Source organism: Alexandromys fortis, unplaced genomic scaffold (genome assembly GCF_014885135.2).
Source record: "Alexandromys fortis isolate MF-2015 unplaced genomic scaffold, M_Fortis_MF-2015_v1.1 scaffold_28, whole genome shotgun sequence".
NCBI lineage: Eukaryota > Metazoa > Chordata > Mammalia > Rodentia > Cricetidae > Alexandromys > Alexandromys fortis.
This window is the reverse complement of record NW_026067901.1, coordinates 12,623,979-12,642,631: the sequence shown is the minus strand read 5'-3', so window position 1 is coordinate 12,642,631 and position 18,653 is coordinate 12,623,979. Positions and strand designations below refer to the sequence as shown.

General features: G+C 41.0%; 1 protein-coding gene across 1 annotated transcript in view; it reads left to right on the top strand.

Annotated features, from left to right (window-relative positions):
• The window catches only part of Atxn10 (ataxin 10), a 138,977-nt gene that overhangs the window by 95,923 nt on the left and 24,401 nt on the right, over positions 1-18,653 (top strand). The window contains exon 10 of the mRNA XM_050129442.1: positions 11,536-11,599. Coding sequence (XP_049985399.1) covers positions 11,536-11,599 — 64 coding nt within the window. The remainder of the gene's footprint in view (positions 1-11,535; positions 11,600-18,653) is intronic.

The window sequence follows — 18,653 nt, the reverse complement described above, 5'->3', positions numbered from 1 at the left end:
ATACTTATGAATCAACAGATTTAAAGTTTTCTAGAGTGCAACAGAAATGCTATAAATAGAAGTATAAATATGAATAGTTGTATTAATGTCCACCATTCAGGGTATTTTCTAGAAGCAACCTGTTGTTTTTGGTTCGTTTTCTCATCATTAACTAAAGTGACACCCTCTGATTGTAATGTAGCTTTGTTTGGTTTGGTTTGTTTCCCTTGACTTTCATATGAGAAGTGAATCAGCTTCCTTCAAAGCTGTACAGATGGCAGTGCCAGTCTCCCCTCTCTGCCCTTGTGTCCCCCAATGGCTTTCCTGCCATTGCTCCTTGATTGGGAGAAGCTGCAGGAAGTGAAAAGGCTAAACTAGAGCTCATCGTGGGGAGGGCCATGCTCTGCATTCCAAATCCCTGGCAAATGCCTTCTGACATCTAGTCCTAAAGTGTCTAGTTGATTTGTAGTTGGGAAAAGTAGCCTCAGACCCTCTTGTAGGAATGCACTGAGTTTTCATTCACCAGATGTTGCCCAAGTTCCTGCCTGTGCACTTTCATCCTACTTTAAGAACAGTTGGGAGTGGGCTTTATGTGTTTGTTTGATTATTTTTAAGTCTTGTGTTTAGAAATATAGTTAGCTTCTTTTTTTTGTTTTTGTTTTTGTTTTTGTTTTTCGAGACCGGGTTTCTCTGTGGTTTTGGAGCCTGTCCTGGAACTAGCTCTTGTAGACCAGGCTGGTCTCGAACTCACAGAGATCCGCCTGCCTCTGCCTCCCGAGTGCTGGGATTAAAGGTGTGCGCCACCACTGCCCGGCTATAGTTAGCTTCTTTAAAACTACCTGACTTCATTCGTCATTTAAGTAAAACCAGTTAGGCAGAAGGGTTTGTGAAATGTGCATGTGTTTGTTTGCTTGCTTGTTTGTTTTAAAAAGGAGCAAGTTACCAAGAGCATCACAAATTTAAAGATGTTTGTATTTGCTATCTATGTATGGTATGTGTTGAACTTTCTGGAATTTGGTAGCTGAACTTAGAAAATATCTCTTAAGGAGAGGAGAGAGGAAAGGAGGGAAGCAGAGAAAAATATATAGCTCAATAAAAACAATTTTAATAAAAGAAAAGAAAATATTTCCCATTAATCATATTTCTCTTTGTCTCTCTAGATCAGTGGTTTTTAACCATCTAATTCTCTGACCCTTTAATACATTTTCTCATGTTGTAGTGACCACCATCCATAAAATTATTTTTGTTGCTACTTCAAAACTATAGTTTTGCTGGGCGGTGGTGGTAAACATCTTTAATCCCAGCTCTTGGGAGGCAGAGGCAGGCGGATCTCTGTGAATTCGAGGCCAGCCTGGTGTACAAGAGCTGGTTCCAGGACAGACTCCAAAGCTACAGAGAAACCCTGTCTCGAAAAACAAAAACTATAGTTTTGCTACTGTAATGAGTTGTAATGTAAATATTTGATATGTAGGATATCTGTGAAAGGGTTGTTCATCCTCCAAAAGGGTTATGATGCACAGCTGAGAACCTGCTCTAGATGGCTAAGAGCCCCCAGCTATATTATTGATGAGATGCTGTGGTTTACACAAAATCTCACTCTACTCAATTGCATTCATTGTGGAATTCTGGTCTCTCCTCCTCCTGTACTCTTGTATGCTACAGTGAGCTGTTTCTCACATTTTGTTCTTCTGGGTGTGGAGGGTTACTTAGGGGCTGCGGTCTCTGAGGCTTCTGTGCGCTCCAAGTGTGCCTGCACAGTTCTTGAGTTTTATGTGCCGCTCTCTACTTTTCACATGTTGGGTTGTCAGTCTGTTCTGTCTGCATAGTTGTTGCTCTATTGGTCCTGCCTTGGTTGGGTTCCAATACTTTCTCAGGATGACCCTGGCACATACTAGTTGGTCAGAGTCTTTACTTTTAAAGCCTTTATTTCCTAAAACCTTAGTTTAGAAAACCTAAGCTGGTGGGGAAATGTTCAATCTTTCTAATAATATAAGGCCAAGTAATCCCCTACTCTATAAAGTTGTTAATTAAATTTTAATTATGGGTAAAGCAGTATGTAATTAGGAATCATTTTGCTGCTATGTTCTTTAAACAGAAATAAAATATTAAGTTTCCCCCTAGGCCCATGACTTTGCTAGTCCCAGGTTCTTGGCCACTTCAACAGTGTCATACATGGGTTCCATCTCATGGAATGAGCCTTACTCCAAGCAACAACTTAGTTGGTTACTCTCGTATCATTTGTGCTTCTATTATACCAATATATCTTGCAGGTGGCTCACAAGGCTTGTAACTGGATAATAGTGATGGTTCTCTTTCTCCTGCAGTAGTATACAAAGTCCTTTCCAGTGCCATGATTCTAGGCAGCAGGGATGAATTTTCTAGTTAGGCATCAGCTCCACTTGTCCATCTTCCATGGCATAAGTGTCATTTTTAGCAGTTGGGCTTTACCCCCTCACTGTCAGGTTGTGCTGAGCAACTGATAGCCTTGGCAGTGATCTTTGATACTTGGCTTTGCCAGGGATGGGGAGGCTTAGTGAACAATTAAACAAGGTGTAATCCATGCCTGTTTACTTGGGGCATTGTCTCCCCTATTATTTGGTGACTCCACTTAGCTTCCTTTCATATATGTATATATTTTAGGAAGTTTCTACAGGAGTGGGTCATTCTTATGATTTTTCAAATGGCATTTAGTGTTAGTTGTCCCTCCCCATATTCCCATCTTTACCTGTCTCTCCTATCATAAAGAGTATTCTTAATATTCCAGCCCAGCCCCGCACTTTCCTTCCGTATCTCAGGGAATGAGCTACAAGTGCCACTTAGCCAGTTAGAGTCTCTCCTCTCTCCTTTCCCCACTCTCCTTGAAAGCAGTTCTGGGTCCCAGCCTAAACTTTTCTTCATTTCCCTTTAATCCTGTGATCCGGATACACATCACTCTGTGTTCTGCTTCTGTAGCAGCTTTCTCACAGGTATTCTGGGTGCTGCAGAATACTTTCTACTCTCTGCTCAATTCTTTATGTAGTTGAATCTAAACTGAAAACTGGGTATGGTGGCTTGCCCAACACTAGGGATACTGAGGCAAGAAGATCACAACAAAGCCAGACCGGGCATCATAAGGAGATCCTGCCTCAGAAAACAAAACAAACAACAACAGCAGCAAAAAACAAAAACAAAACTTTACATTGGAGTATTCCATTCATCTCCATAAAATCTTCAACGGCTCTCTGGTCTCTACAACTTTTTATTTTACTCTTCTGTGTATTATGTATATATGCTTAGGATTATAATCCCCCAAATTTAGATTTAGTTGCCAGGACATGGGTGGAAGTTTCAGTACTTTTGAAAGTTCTCCACATGATGTGTAGAAGCAGTAAAGACCAAGAACCACCTTCTGCATTGTAGACACTGCAAGACCCTAAGCCTAGAGCTTCTTAACGGTGAAAGTCCAGGTGTTTGCATCTCAGAACAAGCTGGCCTGGTGATTGTGCTGCTGGTCCCTAGAACACCCTTTAAGATAATCGTTAGTGTTTGACTTCTTTGTTCTCCAAATTCTGCATGCCCCCGTGCAGATGTGACTTGTCAGGCTCAGGTTTGTTCAGTCCTTTCTTTATGCATCAGTCTCTGCTTCTGGTTTGCTCTGTCTGAAGGTTACTGGTGTTGGTATCTGGCCCATCTTCATGACTTGATCACTCTCATAGGTGAGGTCTCAGCACAGTTATCACCATTTTATAAGAAGATCTCTCTGGCAAACATCTAACATAATGCCTTGCCAATCATGCTAGTTGATCATCCTGTGTATTTCTTTCATAGGCACTAACATTATGCTGTAATTATTTTACTTCCTTTTTCTCTCATTCTCTTTGTGGTGTTGGTTAGGACTTAGTTGAAATTGGGGAGTGTAAAGGTGGAGTAGGGCCATAGTTGGAATTAGTTACAAAAAATGTTTTGTCTTCTTCACATACATTTTAAAAAGCAAGTAGTTATCAGTCATCTAGGGGATCAAAGAGTGAAAGTAGTTCTTAGGTAACTGAGAGCTCTGAACAGCACAGCTGTGATTTCTGTGATTTCTGCTTCACTGGATTGCCAGCCTCTGGCAGTCGGGGCTATGAAGTAGAGAAGTTGGGGAATTTTGCATCAGCTCAGAGCAAGAAGCGTTCGAGCCAGCTGGCCTCTTCTCTGGTGGTGTGACGGTGTGCTGCTTCACCTTTGATCCCCAAGACCATGGAGTGTCCACTTTTGGGAAGAAGCTCTGCATGTCAGATTTTGTGCTTTTACCCCCTGGCTGCTCTGCCAGCACTGAGCTACTCCTTCTTTCTCATTGGCCACTAGAGAGGAGGAGATATTTTGCCCTCAGGAGACAGACCTTAAGTGGGTCAGAGTAACACATGTATCTTATTAACTCCAATATCACACTGGCCTTGAGGCAGATAATGTATTCCATTCTGATATTCTCCTGTGAGAGGCCTAAACTCATTATCATCAAATGTCCACAAGAGATACTACATATTTGATTATTAATTCTAACTCATTATCAAATTTCCAGGGAACCGTGAAAACCCAGAGATAATATTACAAGTCGAAAGACATTAAAGTTAAATCATTTGTCCATGTGTGTGAAAATACAAAGATGTGTAAGTTCAAAATGTGTTCTGAGTCTGCTCTGCCTCTGGCTGTGTGCATGTTGGCATACTGGTATCATCCCCACGGCTTTGATTTGCTCAGTTCTTTATGCATCAATCCCAGTGCTGCGGATTTTGTTTTGGCATGAGTGTGGGGGTATCTCTTTATGTAGCCCAGGGTAGCCACAATCCTGCTATCAAATTCCATACATGTGCCACCCCCCCTGGTCTAGATGTGCTCTAGCTGCTACCAGTCCTTTAGTATTTACCTCTGTGTAAGTACAACCTCAGAAACCAGCTCTTAGAATCCATTGCCATATCCTAGCTACCACAAGGAATCTGGGACAAGGAAGGCCCTGAGAGTCTTATTTTTGCTTCACCTGAGTTTTGCCAGCCTGTGGCAGTTGTTGACAGTAAAATTTGGGAGCAGTCTTTTCTCGCTGAGTTTTTGGATTCTGTCTAAGTTAATCTCTTTTTCTCTCATGGGGTTTGTGGGACACAGTCATATTGCTACTCCAGAAATAGAAGGACATCCCTTTCCTGTAACCCAAATGTACTGTGGATAGAATGGACTACATCCTCATTCCCCCCTTGTCTCTTTATTTTAGTAGAATGTCTTTTATTTATTCTTTGACAATTTCATATGTATAATCATGAATCTTGATTATAAACACTCCTTGTAGGAACCCCCAACTTCACCCTCTTGTTGGCCTGTTACCCCAACATGATTCCTTTTGTATCCTTTTGTTTTTCTTGTTTTGGTTTGGTGATAATACACTGAGTCCAGTTAGTGCTGTCTGTTGGAATGCTGACTGATCTTGTGCAGGTAATCGTAGCTACAGTGAGTTCATGGGTGCTTTGATCATGTCATGTCCCCAACACAGTGTTTCACTGTGTTTCTCCCATCCTCTGCTTTTTACATTCTTTCTGTTCCTCTTCTGGGATGTTCCCTTAGGTCTTTTGTCCAGGGAAGTAGGGTTTAATGGGTGACTATAGATGTCCCACCCAGGACTGTGCATCTATTAGATACTTCTCTCAGCACTTTGATCACTTATGAATCTCTGCATTTACTGCTACTCACTGCAGAGAGAAGCTTCCCTGACAAGGCTGAGGGCAACATAGGTATAAGCATAAATACTTAATACATAATACATAAATACATAAAATAGCAGTAGGCACGTGACCTCCTGAGCCGTGGCCTTGTTAGTTTACAGTAGCACTGGGCCTGAATTCCTTCTGTAGAGCAGGCCTTGGATCCAACCCCAAAGCAGCTAGTTACTCCTGTTTGTAACCTTTGTGCGCCATTGTGCCAGTGGGCGCGCCTTGCCTGGCAGGTGCTAATATGATAGCAGGCATGGTTAGCTGTAGGATACACTGCCAGCAGCCAATAGAGAGCCTTCTGGCACTGTGAAACCTTGTCAGCAGGAAGCTTTCTTCCCTGATTTCTCTGCATCCTGCAACAAAAGTGTGTTGTGTCTTCAAAAACAGGGTCTTACCATCTAGTTATGGTTAGCATCTGAGGTCGACGACAATATCATGTGTTGTCTTAGGGTTCTCTGGGGTCCTACTCCTAGGGGTATCTCATAAAAGGTATCCCATACCCAGTACTAAGATTTTTATTTAACAATCCGTGTATTCTACCAAAATCATTGTCCACCTGTACAGAGTATTTGTGTTTAAACTCCTGTTTTTTAAAATTATGTCTTAAATTAGTTTACAAACATAGTAGGTTTTTTTAGGGATTTTTTTCATGCATCCTTAGTTCTGGTTAGCCCACCCTCACACCCAACCCCCATCCTTCCCCACACCTCAACAGTATGGCTACCTAAACCAGATCTGAACAATGACAACACTAATTGACATGACAACTGGGATGGGAGGAATCTGGTTGTCCGCCAACCTAAATGAAGAGCTCCTAGGCAATTAAAGACTGCAGAGAGAGAGTCTGACTGTCAGTCTTCCCCGTAGATGAGGCCCCAGTGGGTTATTCAGTGCCAAGTGGTCAACCCTAAAAACATGCAGGCAACACTAAACAGACTCAGCAGTTGTATTTATATATTTGCTTATTTATTTGTTTGTTTATTTGTTTGTTTATTTTTGTGTTTGTGCTTATGTATAAAGTTATAATAATTAAAGAATGAGAAACTATGAATGTTAGAGGGAGCAGGGCAGGGGTAGGGTGAAATATGGGAAGGACTTGAGAAAGGGGTTATGTAATTAAAATTTTTGAAAAGTTACAAAATCAAAATAAGAACAGTCTGCTCCTCTGTTAGCTCTGTCAGTCTTATACTTTATGATTTTCTTTCCTCCCCTGCCTCTCTGTCTTGTTTGTGAGCCCTCAAGGGCTTCTCATACCAGCTCCTCATGGCATCCCCGAGCATCTCTGATTCTTAGAGATAAAATGTTCCAAAGACCTTTACAATTTTAGTATATCATCAAATTAACTTTTTTACATCATTACTTGGGAGTAGGTAATGTTTGCCCTTTTTTTTCTATTGTTATGATCTGTTGCCAGAGGTTTCTGTCCCACCTGGTCCTACAGCTGTTCAGTCCCAAAGAAAAATACTCAGAAGTCTACATTAATTATAAACTGGTTGGCTATAGTAGGAGACTGTTTGTTAGTTCATTCCTGGCTGCTCAGCCCTGGAAAAATCACACAGAAATTATATTATTTGCAATACTGTTTGGCCAATAGCTTAAGTGTATTTCTGGCTAACTCATATCTTAAATTAACCCATTTCCTGGTTAAATTTCGGCATCTGTCTCCGCAGGGCTACATGGCTTCTCTCTTACTCCGCCTTCTTTCTTCCAGCATTCAGTTTTCTTTTCCCTGCCTAGTTCTACTCTACCCTATCACAGGCCAAGGCAGATTCTTTATTCATTAACCAATGGCATTCACAGCATACAGAGGGAAATCCCACATCAGTTGACCTATTAACTCAGGATTCTTACTAACTCTCATGTCTTAAATTATCCCATAATTCTTGTCTGTGTTAGCCATGTGGCTTTGTACCTTTTACCAGTGAGGCATTCTCATATTGCTTCCTCTGTGATGACTGCAGACTCAACCTTTCCTCTTCCCAGAATTCTCCTGTTCTGGTTGCCCCACCTATACTTACTGCCCTGGCTACTGGCCAATCAGCATTTTGTTAAAGCAATACAAGCAACAAATCTTTCTGGGTAGAAGACCATTGTCCCACAGAAATGATGTACCTAAACTAAATGAGGACTTTATGACAGGCAGGCCTCTGATACAGCCTCGTTTAGTTAAATGGTTTTCTGAGAATGAAAGAAGTTAGAAGTAGGGCTGAGCTTAATTGGTACTTTTCTCTGCAGACTGAGATGAATTTGAGTCTATCAGTGAGAATCATTTCCTTGTCTACATCTTGATCTGTGCTATACTTGAATTTTTTTTTTTTAGAAAGCTGCCTGATCTTGATGCATTTTTTGGAGACTGTTTAGTCTAGCTAATGTTGCAGGATTGGTGGTGAGGAGGATTTAAGTGATCCTTTAATTTTCTTGTACTCGTTTGTCTTACTCAATTTAGAAACCGTGTGATATTGGCTTCATACATTGTTTGTTAGCTTTAACTTTTTCTGTTCTAACAGCTGTGTACAAACCATGGTTTGTTCCTTAAAGCATGGTGGCACACATTGTTTGGAGTAATGTAATGTTGTTTATAAACAGGCTACAACAGGTTAAAGATATATACTCTGAATTCTAGAACAACCATTTGAGCGAAAGATAGAGGAAGAGTTATTAGGGAAGGATCTTGAGCCAAGCTCAGTTTGAAAAACACAGCAAAACTCTGTCTCCAGAAACTAAACAAATAAAAATATCTAGCCAAAAAAATGAAATATTTCTACAGTGCCATTATAAAGCATGAAATTCTTAGGAGTAAGTTTATGTATAAATTTCAGACCTGAAAGCCATAAAAAAGTTACCAAGAGAAGCTGAGTTTCAATGAAAAACTGACTGTTGTAAGGTTATGTCATTTCTTCCCAAGGCATCACCTGGCAGTTATTTAGGCTATACCAGTCCAGATCTCATAGGTTCTACTTTCTCTTTCTGTCTTCCTTTTTTTTTTTTTTTTTTTTTTTTTTTGGTAGGTATAAACTGACTTTCAGGTTTATTTTAAGAGACCTGTAGTAGCCATTATTAGTTGAATTTTGCATCCTCTGCTTCACAAGTGCTGGGATTAAAGGTGACCTTACTCGGAAACAGTCATTACAGGTGTGATTAGCCAAGTTATGATGGTGTTAAACTGATGTAGGATGGGCCTCCTAACTCAGTGTGACTGGTCTCCTCACACAAAAGAGCAGTTTGGATACAGTCCACAGGTATAGGCCAAACATCACGTGAAGGTCAACGCAGGAAACTGCCAGCTGAAAAGGACCCTCCAGCAGTGGCCCAAAGAGAAGCCTGGAGCAAATTCTCTTCTACCACCTTCAGTAGAAAGGAAATTTTAACAATGAAAACACTCTGTTCATCTCTTAACCTTCAACTCTTTGCCACCAAAGCAGAGAAATGGTTGTTGTTTATCCTATGAGCCGTTTGCTCTGTGCACTGTCAAACCAGTACAGCAGCCAGAGCAATCTTAAAAATCGCAAGCACAATAGTGTGCACCACTACACCTGGCTACAGTCAGTCAGTCAGTCTGTCTGTCTGTCTGTCTGCCTGCCTGCCTGCCTGCCTGTCTGTCTGCCTGCCTGCCTGCCTGTCTGTCTGTCTGTCTGTCTGTCTATCTATCTAATCTATCTATCTATCTGTAGTGCTGGGGATAGAACCAAGAGCCTAAAGTTTCTTAGGCAAGTGCTGTGCTGCTGAGTTACACACACACACACACACACACACACACACACACCCTCCAGACACCCTCCAGACACACACACACACACACACACACACACACACCCTCCAGCCATGGTTCGTTCTTTTTGGCATGAGATTGTGATCTGTAAGTCTACCTGAAGATCTATGTTATGAATGCATTTTTTACTAAACATTGAGGCCTGACTGGAAAAGATTCTGCCCCACCTTAGTATTGTGTATGTTCTTGAGTTTTTCCAGGATTTTGCATTCTCCCACTCAGTGTCGAAGCAATCAGGATTATCAAGGCAGTTTCTTGGCCAGCCCAATACATGTTCCCAAAGGAGCTTGCTCCCCTGTAGGACCTATATGCTTTCCTTGTTTCTCCAGCATCACTTGCTCCTGTGGGGCAGAAAGGAACTAGATAATCAGTTACTGTCCTCTGTCTACACTGTTTCCAGGGCCTAGATGTTTGTTTAAGCTAGGCTTACTGTTTTGTAGGGCAACATTACCATGTAAAAAGAAAGTGTTGACTGAGCTTGGCTCCTCCAGAGAACTACAACCTGTGACTCATTTATTATGGGTTTGCAATCAGTTCCTAACATGTTAGGTAAAGAAACAAACAACTTCCTTATTTTATGGAGTGCTAACAGAAGAAAACTCATTAATTTCCTAATTGTTCTCTTACCCCAGATAGTCCTCTGCTGGTGTAGCTGCAGCAATAAACCTGAGTTCTGCAATAACAAATTCTGTTGTCAGCCCCCCTTGGGAAGGTGTTGCATTGATGTTTGCTGTTCCCAGTGACCTTACCCTGTGTTCATTCTTAAGTCTATAATTATGTATTTGTCATCTGGGTCTAGAATAGTCCTTGTACGTTGAAAACAGTCAATGGGTTTCTATAAAAAGTTTCCTGTAGCCTTTTGTAATGCAGTCCTGTGAGTGAGGTGTTTACCTAGGAGCCCAAAGTTTCAGTAGAGCCATGATGTTTAATACAGCTTTAATTTACCTGTATAGTTGCTTAGATTTCAGTATTTATGTGTGATTTCACTTCTATCAAACTCCTACCAACTTGATAGACCTTAGAATTTTATTTTTTAAATACTGAATCTTTTTTTCTTCTTTCACTTATGATAAGTTGGCACTTTAGCACCATGCAGAATGAAAGTATGTATTTGGCCCTGTTGAAAATATACGTGCTTCCTTGCTACAGTCAACTAACATCATAATCCGTAGATTTTTACATCCCATTTTGTAGATGGGAAAACTGAGTCTCCAGGGTTGGGATCCTGGCCAACCTCAGCTCCCAGCCTTGTCACACCTGTCTCTTGAGTCCTAGATTGCTGCTCAGGCTCCTTATATAAATGCTAATTCTTTGCAAGTATATTACAAATCTGTACTATCCTACAAATATTTTTCTCTATTTTCATTTGTTTTTTTTTTTTTTAATGTCAAATGTTAAATCTTTCATTTCTGGATGTGAGACCTAGTTGAAAACATTTTCCTGTTTTCTTCGTAGAAAAGGATTCTGATCTCTATTTTGGTAGCATTTCTTTGTTTTTAAATTAAAGCTCAGATAGGGAGTTTATCCTTAAAAGGCAGCATTAGAGTATAATCTACTTCTGTTCTTTTTTAAATGACTGCCCAAATGCCCTGTGTTAAGGAAGAGTGAAAAGAATGAAGTCCTCTCTGTGCTCATATGTCTGCTTTTCTCTTTGTGTGTGTTGTGTGCACGCGTGTGCATCTGCATATCGAGACCAGAGGGCAGCTTCAGTGCTCTTCCTTGACACCACCCACTTTGTTTTGCGACAGGGTTTTATTGATGTGTTAGGCCAGAGTACTGACTGTCCACCCTTGTGCAAATGTGCACCACTGTTCTGGTGTTTGGTGGAGTGGGGGATTGGGTATTAAGATTGTTGTTATTGTTGCTTAAAAAAATGCATGGATTCTAAGGATTAAACTCAGGTCTTTATGGTTGTAAAACATGCACTTCACTGACTGAGCCATCTATCTAAACCCATATCTGATTTTATATATTATAGGTGAAGCAATATTATAATCAGGAAATTAGAGCGGTAAAACAAGTCATCTATTCTGTAGTCCTGACCTGGTTGTCCATTTTCTTTCCCTTTAGGTGAACGAGCTGGATGGCATTCCTCTGATCCTGGACAGCAGCAACATCGATGACAACAACCCCTGTATCCTTGACTATGACCCACAACCAGGTGCTGTAGCCTGGCTTGTCCCTGTCTTGGTGTTTGTTCAATATGTAAAATGGCTAGCTCATAGAATAATGAATTAATTTTCAAGGTAACCAGGACATCTGAAAACAGTGTTTGGCTAAAGTGTGTGGCAGAGACAGCTCATTCCACTGTATATCGTCTTCCAAAGTTATGTGTGTGGTCTTGGAATAAGCATACAACACTAGGCTTGTGTTCACTGTAGAGATCTTAGACTCCTGTTAGTTAGCACTCTTTAACAAAGGCTTGACAGCACAGAAGCAGGAGGAGCATTCTGCACCCTAGCAATAAGAAACATTTCTGTGCCCATCATTTTTCCTTGCTCAGGGCCCTGTCCTGCAGCCCCTGCTGCTGAGGTGGGATTCTGCCCCTACTTGGGTTGTTGTCCATCCTCCCTGGCTAGTGTTCTGCATGACATTTTAATCATTTCTTCAGTGCACCAAGTCATGATGCCAAATAAAACTAATTTAGTATTGTGATTGGTCAGGGACCTGGTGCAGCCTCTTCAGGCTTGAAATGAGACCTATTTGATTATCAGAACTTACCTGACGAGCCAGATTCTATCCTGCCCTTTGCTCTGGGCCCTGTGTGGCCTGTGCTTTTGCACTGTAAGAGGAGTCCTTTTGAAGCTGAAAGTTGAGAGAGTAAGGCTTGGTTAGATAGTGAGGAGCCCATCCTAGGATGATTAGGGGTCTTTTACCCAGGAGAACCTTCTCTTGGGGGCTTCTGCTAAGAAGATAATCACATTTCAGAGTAAAATAAACAGAAAAATGCTTAATGTTTTTGTTAAAAATACTGCCATTTGCCCAATTTACAATATAAAATCTGATTTTGAAGAGCACAGCAGCACACGAGATCAGGAAAAGCCAAATCAAGAGCCTCAGAAGACTCCTTCGAGGCTCAAAAGAATTGACGCACTGTGTGCGCTGTCAGCAGTCACTGCATAGTACTCAGAGCAGAGTCTGGATGGCTTTTTAGCTCCAAGGAAAAGGAAAGACAAAGAAGAGTGTTTCTGTGGTGGGGGGGGGGGCAGTAGAAATTGCAGATGTCTTTTCAGGCAGAAAGCCAGTTGTCTTGACCAGGACTACCCCCAGTTTGTCTTCACACTCCCTAAACTGAGAGTGAGGTTGGGTTTTTAGCATTGGTACTTATCTTTACTAAAGTCCAAAGGTGAATGTTCCGGTGTGCTATGGGAAATAGTGTTCACAGCACTTTTGTCCTTGTTTAGTCTTTATTGTATGTTTTCATGTGTTGTGGCCTTACTTAATTCTGACAACACATGAAGCAGATGCTTATATGATCAGACCCCATCTTGTAGATGAGGAAATAAACCAAAAGTCCCAATCGTTTGTCCTAAACGTCAGTCAGAACTTATGCTTGTGAGTAGCTGGTTCTCCTGTCCTGCTTCCTTAGGAGTTGCTGAGATGAGGTGAGCATATACAGCCAAATCCTGTGAACGTGCCCATGCAGTAGAAAATGACTTTAAAGCATACATGTCATGGATGTCCATGTAGACAACTGGCTTTCGTGGTGATAATTCAGCATTGGGAGACACTCAGTTTGTCTCTAAATCATTAAGAAAAGAGAATATTATAAGTAGTTTTAATGTGTTTGATATTTCTTTGCAGTTTCATTTATTAGTCCCACCATATTTTAAAGTCATATAAAGTTATGTTTATAATAAGATGAGCTATTGTAATATCCTGAAATATCCAAGCAAAAGGCAAATGTTGAATTGTCAGAAATGAGAAGACATTACACCCCAGTGATTCATTTTTCAGTTACAGCTGTAAATTAAAATCTGGTTACCAGAGCAAATAGAGAACCAGTGTGTCACGTTGCCCACCTTACCCATGTGTGCAGCTGCACAGCTCCTTTGTTTCTGTTTCTCTGCTTTTGCTCACAGCAAGTTTCCTGAGAATTATCTCCATATCTTGACACTCTTCACCTCCCAGTTGGTCTTCTTTCTTGGTGCTTTTATTTCTTAAATGTTTTGTTGAAAATAATATACTTATGCTAGGTGTATTGGCACATGCCTTTAATCCCAACACTAACTAGGGAGGTAGAGCCTGGTAGATCTCCGTGAGTTTAGGGACAGCCTGGTCTGCATAGTGAGTTCCAGAACAGCCATAGCCAGAACAACATAGTAAGATCCTGTCTCAAACAACAACAACAACAACAACGAGAGAGAGAGAGAGAGAGAGAGAGAGAGAGAGAGAGAGAGAGAGAGAGAGGAGAAAAAGAAAATAATGATTTCTTTTGGGGAGTGGGGCATTTGAGACAAGGTTTCTCTGTGAAACAAGTCCTGGCTATCCTTGAGCTCACTCTGTAGACCAGGCTGGCCTTAAACTCACAGAGACCACCTGTCTCTGCCTCCCAAGTACTGGGATTAAAGGCGTGTACCACCAGAGCTTGGCAAATAATGCATTTTTAATGGCTCTTGTTTTTTCAAAGTACTAGAAGGCATTTAATGGGAGAGCTATAGATCTGGCACTCTCTACACTTTGGATTTTTATTTAAATTTGAGAAAAAGGTCTTGCTGTATTGCCTAGTCTGGTCTCAAATTTTCAATGGTCCTCCAGACTCAAGGAGTATGCCACTATGTCCAGATCTCCATTCTTTTTATTCCACCCTTGGAACTGTTTTTTCTTGTATTTGCCTTTGTCTATGGAAATGTTATACTGTGTTTTCCCCCCCAAGATTTATTTATTTTTATTTTGTGGTTATAAGTGTTTGCCTGTAGGTAGATAAGCACATCATGTGTATGCAGTACCCTCAGAGGCCAGAAGGTGTCACTGGATCCCCTGAGTTACGGTTACAGAGGTGGGATTACAGACATTTGTGATCTGCTGTGTAGGTGCTAGGAACTGAACATGGGTCCCTTGCAAGAGCAGCTAGCTCTCTTAACTGTTGAGCCATCTCTCTAGTCCAGCCCATAAACTGTAACAGGTAACTTTAGTACTGCCTGTTTACTTGATGGTTGGAACATTTAGCCTTGTATACACCATATCATTTTCCTCAGAGATTCAGCACTGCAATTAAGACTGCAGACCTCACTCCCCATGGTACATTTGTAAAGGGTCTGAGCATCTCCTAAAATGTTTATTTGTTCAGGAAGTGATAGGGCACATTTGTAACCCAGTACTCAGAAAACAGAGAGGTAGCTAGCTACCTAGCAAGATTCTGCTTTATGAAACAAGCAAAAAACTAAACCTTTATAAAACATGTTCACTTGCCATATGAATTGTGTTTGTTATATTTGCTCTTATATACAAAACATCATGTTCTTGATGAAGCCATTTATATATTCTTACACTGGGCTGTCTCATTTTTATTATTTGTGTGTATGTCGTGTATATGTTCATGTGGGGAGTGCATGTGTACGTGAGTATGTATATATAGTGAATGCATATTTGTGCACAAGCACGTGGAGTCTAGAGCTTTTACTTTGCATGTTTTTCTCAGTTACCTTCCACCTTATTTTTTGAGAAAGGGTCTGTCACTGAACCTGGAATGCCTAGATTTGGCTAGGCTTCCTGACCACAGAGCACTGCTGCCCCATTCCTCAGCACTGAGGTTACAGGTGATTTTGTATTGAACTACACTTGTCACCATCACTGGACACATAGGGTATGGACAGCAGGTCGCAGGTGTCTGTAGACACTTTCACTTCTACTTTCACATGATATATACATGCATGATTTTGTATGTTTCTGTAAACTTTAGGATCCACAAATGAGAGAAAACATGTCATACTTGTCTTTCTGAAACTGATGTAATTTGCTTGGTATGACCGTCTCCATTACACTCATTTTCTTAACAGCAAACCTGATTTTCTGTCTATACATACACTGCAATTTATTTATCCATCCTGTCTGCTGGTGGATATGTAGGCCGGTCCTATAGTTTAGCTATGATGAGCAGTACTGCAGTAAGCATTGATGTGCAAGTGTCTCTGACGTATTGCCTTAGAGTCCTTTGCATAATCATCCAGGAATGCCATGGCTGGGTCGGCTCTTTCCTTTGCTTTTAGTTTTTTGAGAAACCTCCATTCTAATTTTCATAGTTGGGTGGAACTGAGTAAATCCCCACCACATTTAAGAAGGGTTTTTTGCTCACATCCTTGCCAGTGACTCTAGTTCTTTGAGTGCTGTTCTCACTGGGGTGAGGAGGAATCTCAGTATCATTTGTTTGGTTGTTTTTTGCAGTTCTCTGATGGGTACAAGTGTTAAACATTTTTTTCATATATTTATTGGCCATTCATACTTATCTTTGAGGGTTGTCTGCTCACTTCATTAGTTCATGTAACTGGGTTGTTTGGTATTTAGTTTTCAGAGTTCTTTGTATATGCTAGATACTAATCCTCTGTCAGGTATATACCCAGCAAAGACTCCTCTCAGATTTTGTAGGCCATTTCTGCTCTTGATGAATTATTTCCTTAGCTAGTCATAAGCTTTTACTTTCGTGAACTATTGTTTGTTAACTGTTGGCATTATTTCCTGAGCAAATGGAGTACATGATGGAATCTTCCAATCTCAGGCCCCTTACTTCTCTTAGGTAGTCCAGCCAGGACTGCTAAAAAACCCCCATGCTCTAACTATGCTGTGTTTAGTTCTGTATTTGGAACCTCATAAAATAGGTTTCTTGGGCCAGGTGGTGGTGGCACACACCTTTAATCTCAGGAGGCAGAGACAGGTGGATCTCTGTGAGTTTTAGGCCAGCCTGGTCTATAGAGTGAGTTCCAAAAAAAAACCAATAGATATAGGGATAGAAATACACACACGCTTATATTCATGTACATGTTTCTTGGTCCAGCAAAATGAATCAGCAGGTAAGGGTGCTTGCTGCCAATCTTGACCACCTGATTTTGATTCCTGGAATTCACTTTGTGTGAGAGTACCAACCCCCACAACTTGTCTGACCTCCACACATGCTATAGCACATATGTGAACACACACCATAATTAATGAAAATAAGTATTGTATGTGTTAGTATTTGTTTAGCTCAGTGTATACATTTATCACCTTCCCTCTCCTTAGTTACTTACTTCTCCACCATCTGCCTAGACTCATTCTTCTCCTTTTAATGCGGCTTCATTGTTGGAGGACAATCTGAGTTTATTTGAAAATGTTTTTCTTGGGCTGGTGGTTCATGGGGTTAAGGCACTTGCCATGCAAGGCTAGCAACCTGGGTTTGATCCCAAAACCCATATCAAGTAGAAGGAGAGAACTGACCCTACAGAGTTGTCCTCTGACCTCCACATGTACATCCTCATACATATGCACGCACACATGATTTTTAAAGTGTATTTTTTTTTAACAGAAAATCTCTTTGGCCTCCAGTTTTTCATTGTTGTGCTAAAATGTGAAGTGATTGTCTGTATTTTGTCAGATTAGCTGCAGGGACTTGACTTCATCATATTTATGCTCATATTTATTCCCCTCCTTTCCCAGAAGGTTATTTCCATTCTTAGCTGTTTCTGATGTGTGCTCCATGTTCTTTACCCTGCTACTTGACCTAATGGGTATTCTGCTCTTCTATTGAGATGAAGGAGGGTCACTGGGGTCCACCTATTTCCCGGCCTGCGTGTGTGTGTGTGTGTGTGTGTGTGTGTGTGTGTGTGTGTGTGTGCGCGTAGGTCAACCTCAGGTGTCATTCCTTCTCTAGTGCTGTCTGCTTTGTTTTTTGAGTCAGAGTCTCACTGGAACCTGGAACTTGACACAATTATCCTATCTTCAGCTCCCCTGTGCTAGGATTACAAGCGTGTGCTACTCACCTGGCATTTTATGTGGATGTGAGGATCTAGCCTGGGCCCTCATGCTTGAATGCCAAGCACTTCATAGACTGAACAATCTTTCTAGACCTCAGGCCCACCTACTTCTTAAATTTGCAAGCAATTTTTTTAAGGGATTTGTGTGTGTGTGTGTGTGTGTGTGTGTGTGTGTGTGTTGGTTTGAAAAATGGCTCCCATAAATCCATAGGGAGTGGCACTAATAGGAGGTGTGGCCTAGTTGGAGTAGGTGTTGCTTTGTTGGAGGAAGTGTATCACTTCCTTTAAGTGGGCTTTAAGTCTCAGATTCTCATGCCAGGCCTAATGGCCTACTTCTTTTCCTGCTGCCTACCAATCTAGATGTAGAACTCTCAGCTCCTTTTCTAGCACCATGTCTGTCTGTGTGCTGCCATGCTTCCCAACATGACAATAATGAACTAAACCTCTGAAACTGTAAGCCAGTCCCGATTGAATGTTTTCCTTTATAAGAATTGCCATTATCATGACTAGTGGGGTGGCTCAGAGGTTAAGAACACTGACTGTTCTTCCAGAGGTCTTGAGTTCAATTCTCAGCAACCACATGATTGCTCATACCCCCAGAACACTGTATGCATAATAAATAAATAGATAAATCTTTAAAAAAAAAAAAAAAAAAGAATTGTTATGGTCATGGTGTCTCATCAGAGCAGTAGAAACTCTTTTTTTTTTTTCATTTTTTTTCATTTTTTTCATTTCTAAGGGATGGAACCCATTTTCACCTGTAATTGAATATGTACATGTTATCATCCTTGCATTCAAATCACTTCTTTAGTCTTCTATACTGCCCTCCCTGGTTTTACTCAAGCAGTTGTCCTATCTGTTAACTTCTTGTCTTCTTCCTTTTAGCATTTAAAATATGTATGTATGTATGTATGTATGTATTTAATTTTATCTGTATATGTATGGGATGGAGCATATGTACTGCATGTGTGCATATGCCCGTGGAGAGCAAAAGAGGACGTTGGAACCCCTGGAAGTGGATATACAGGTGATTCTGAGCTGCCTATTGTGGGTACTGGGAACCAAATTCAAGTCCTCTGCAAGAGCAGCAAATGCTCTTAGCCACTGATCCATCTCTCCATCCCTAGCTTCTAAAACCTTTACATATGTGGATTTGTGCCTTTAAATTTTTTTTCATGCCAGTGCACTTCTTTAATCCCAGTGCTCAGGAGGTGCAGGCAAGTGGATCTTTGTGAGTTTGAG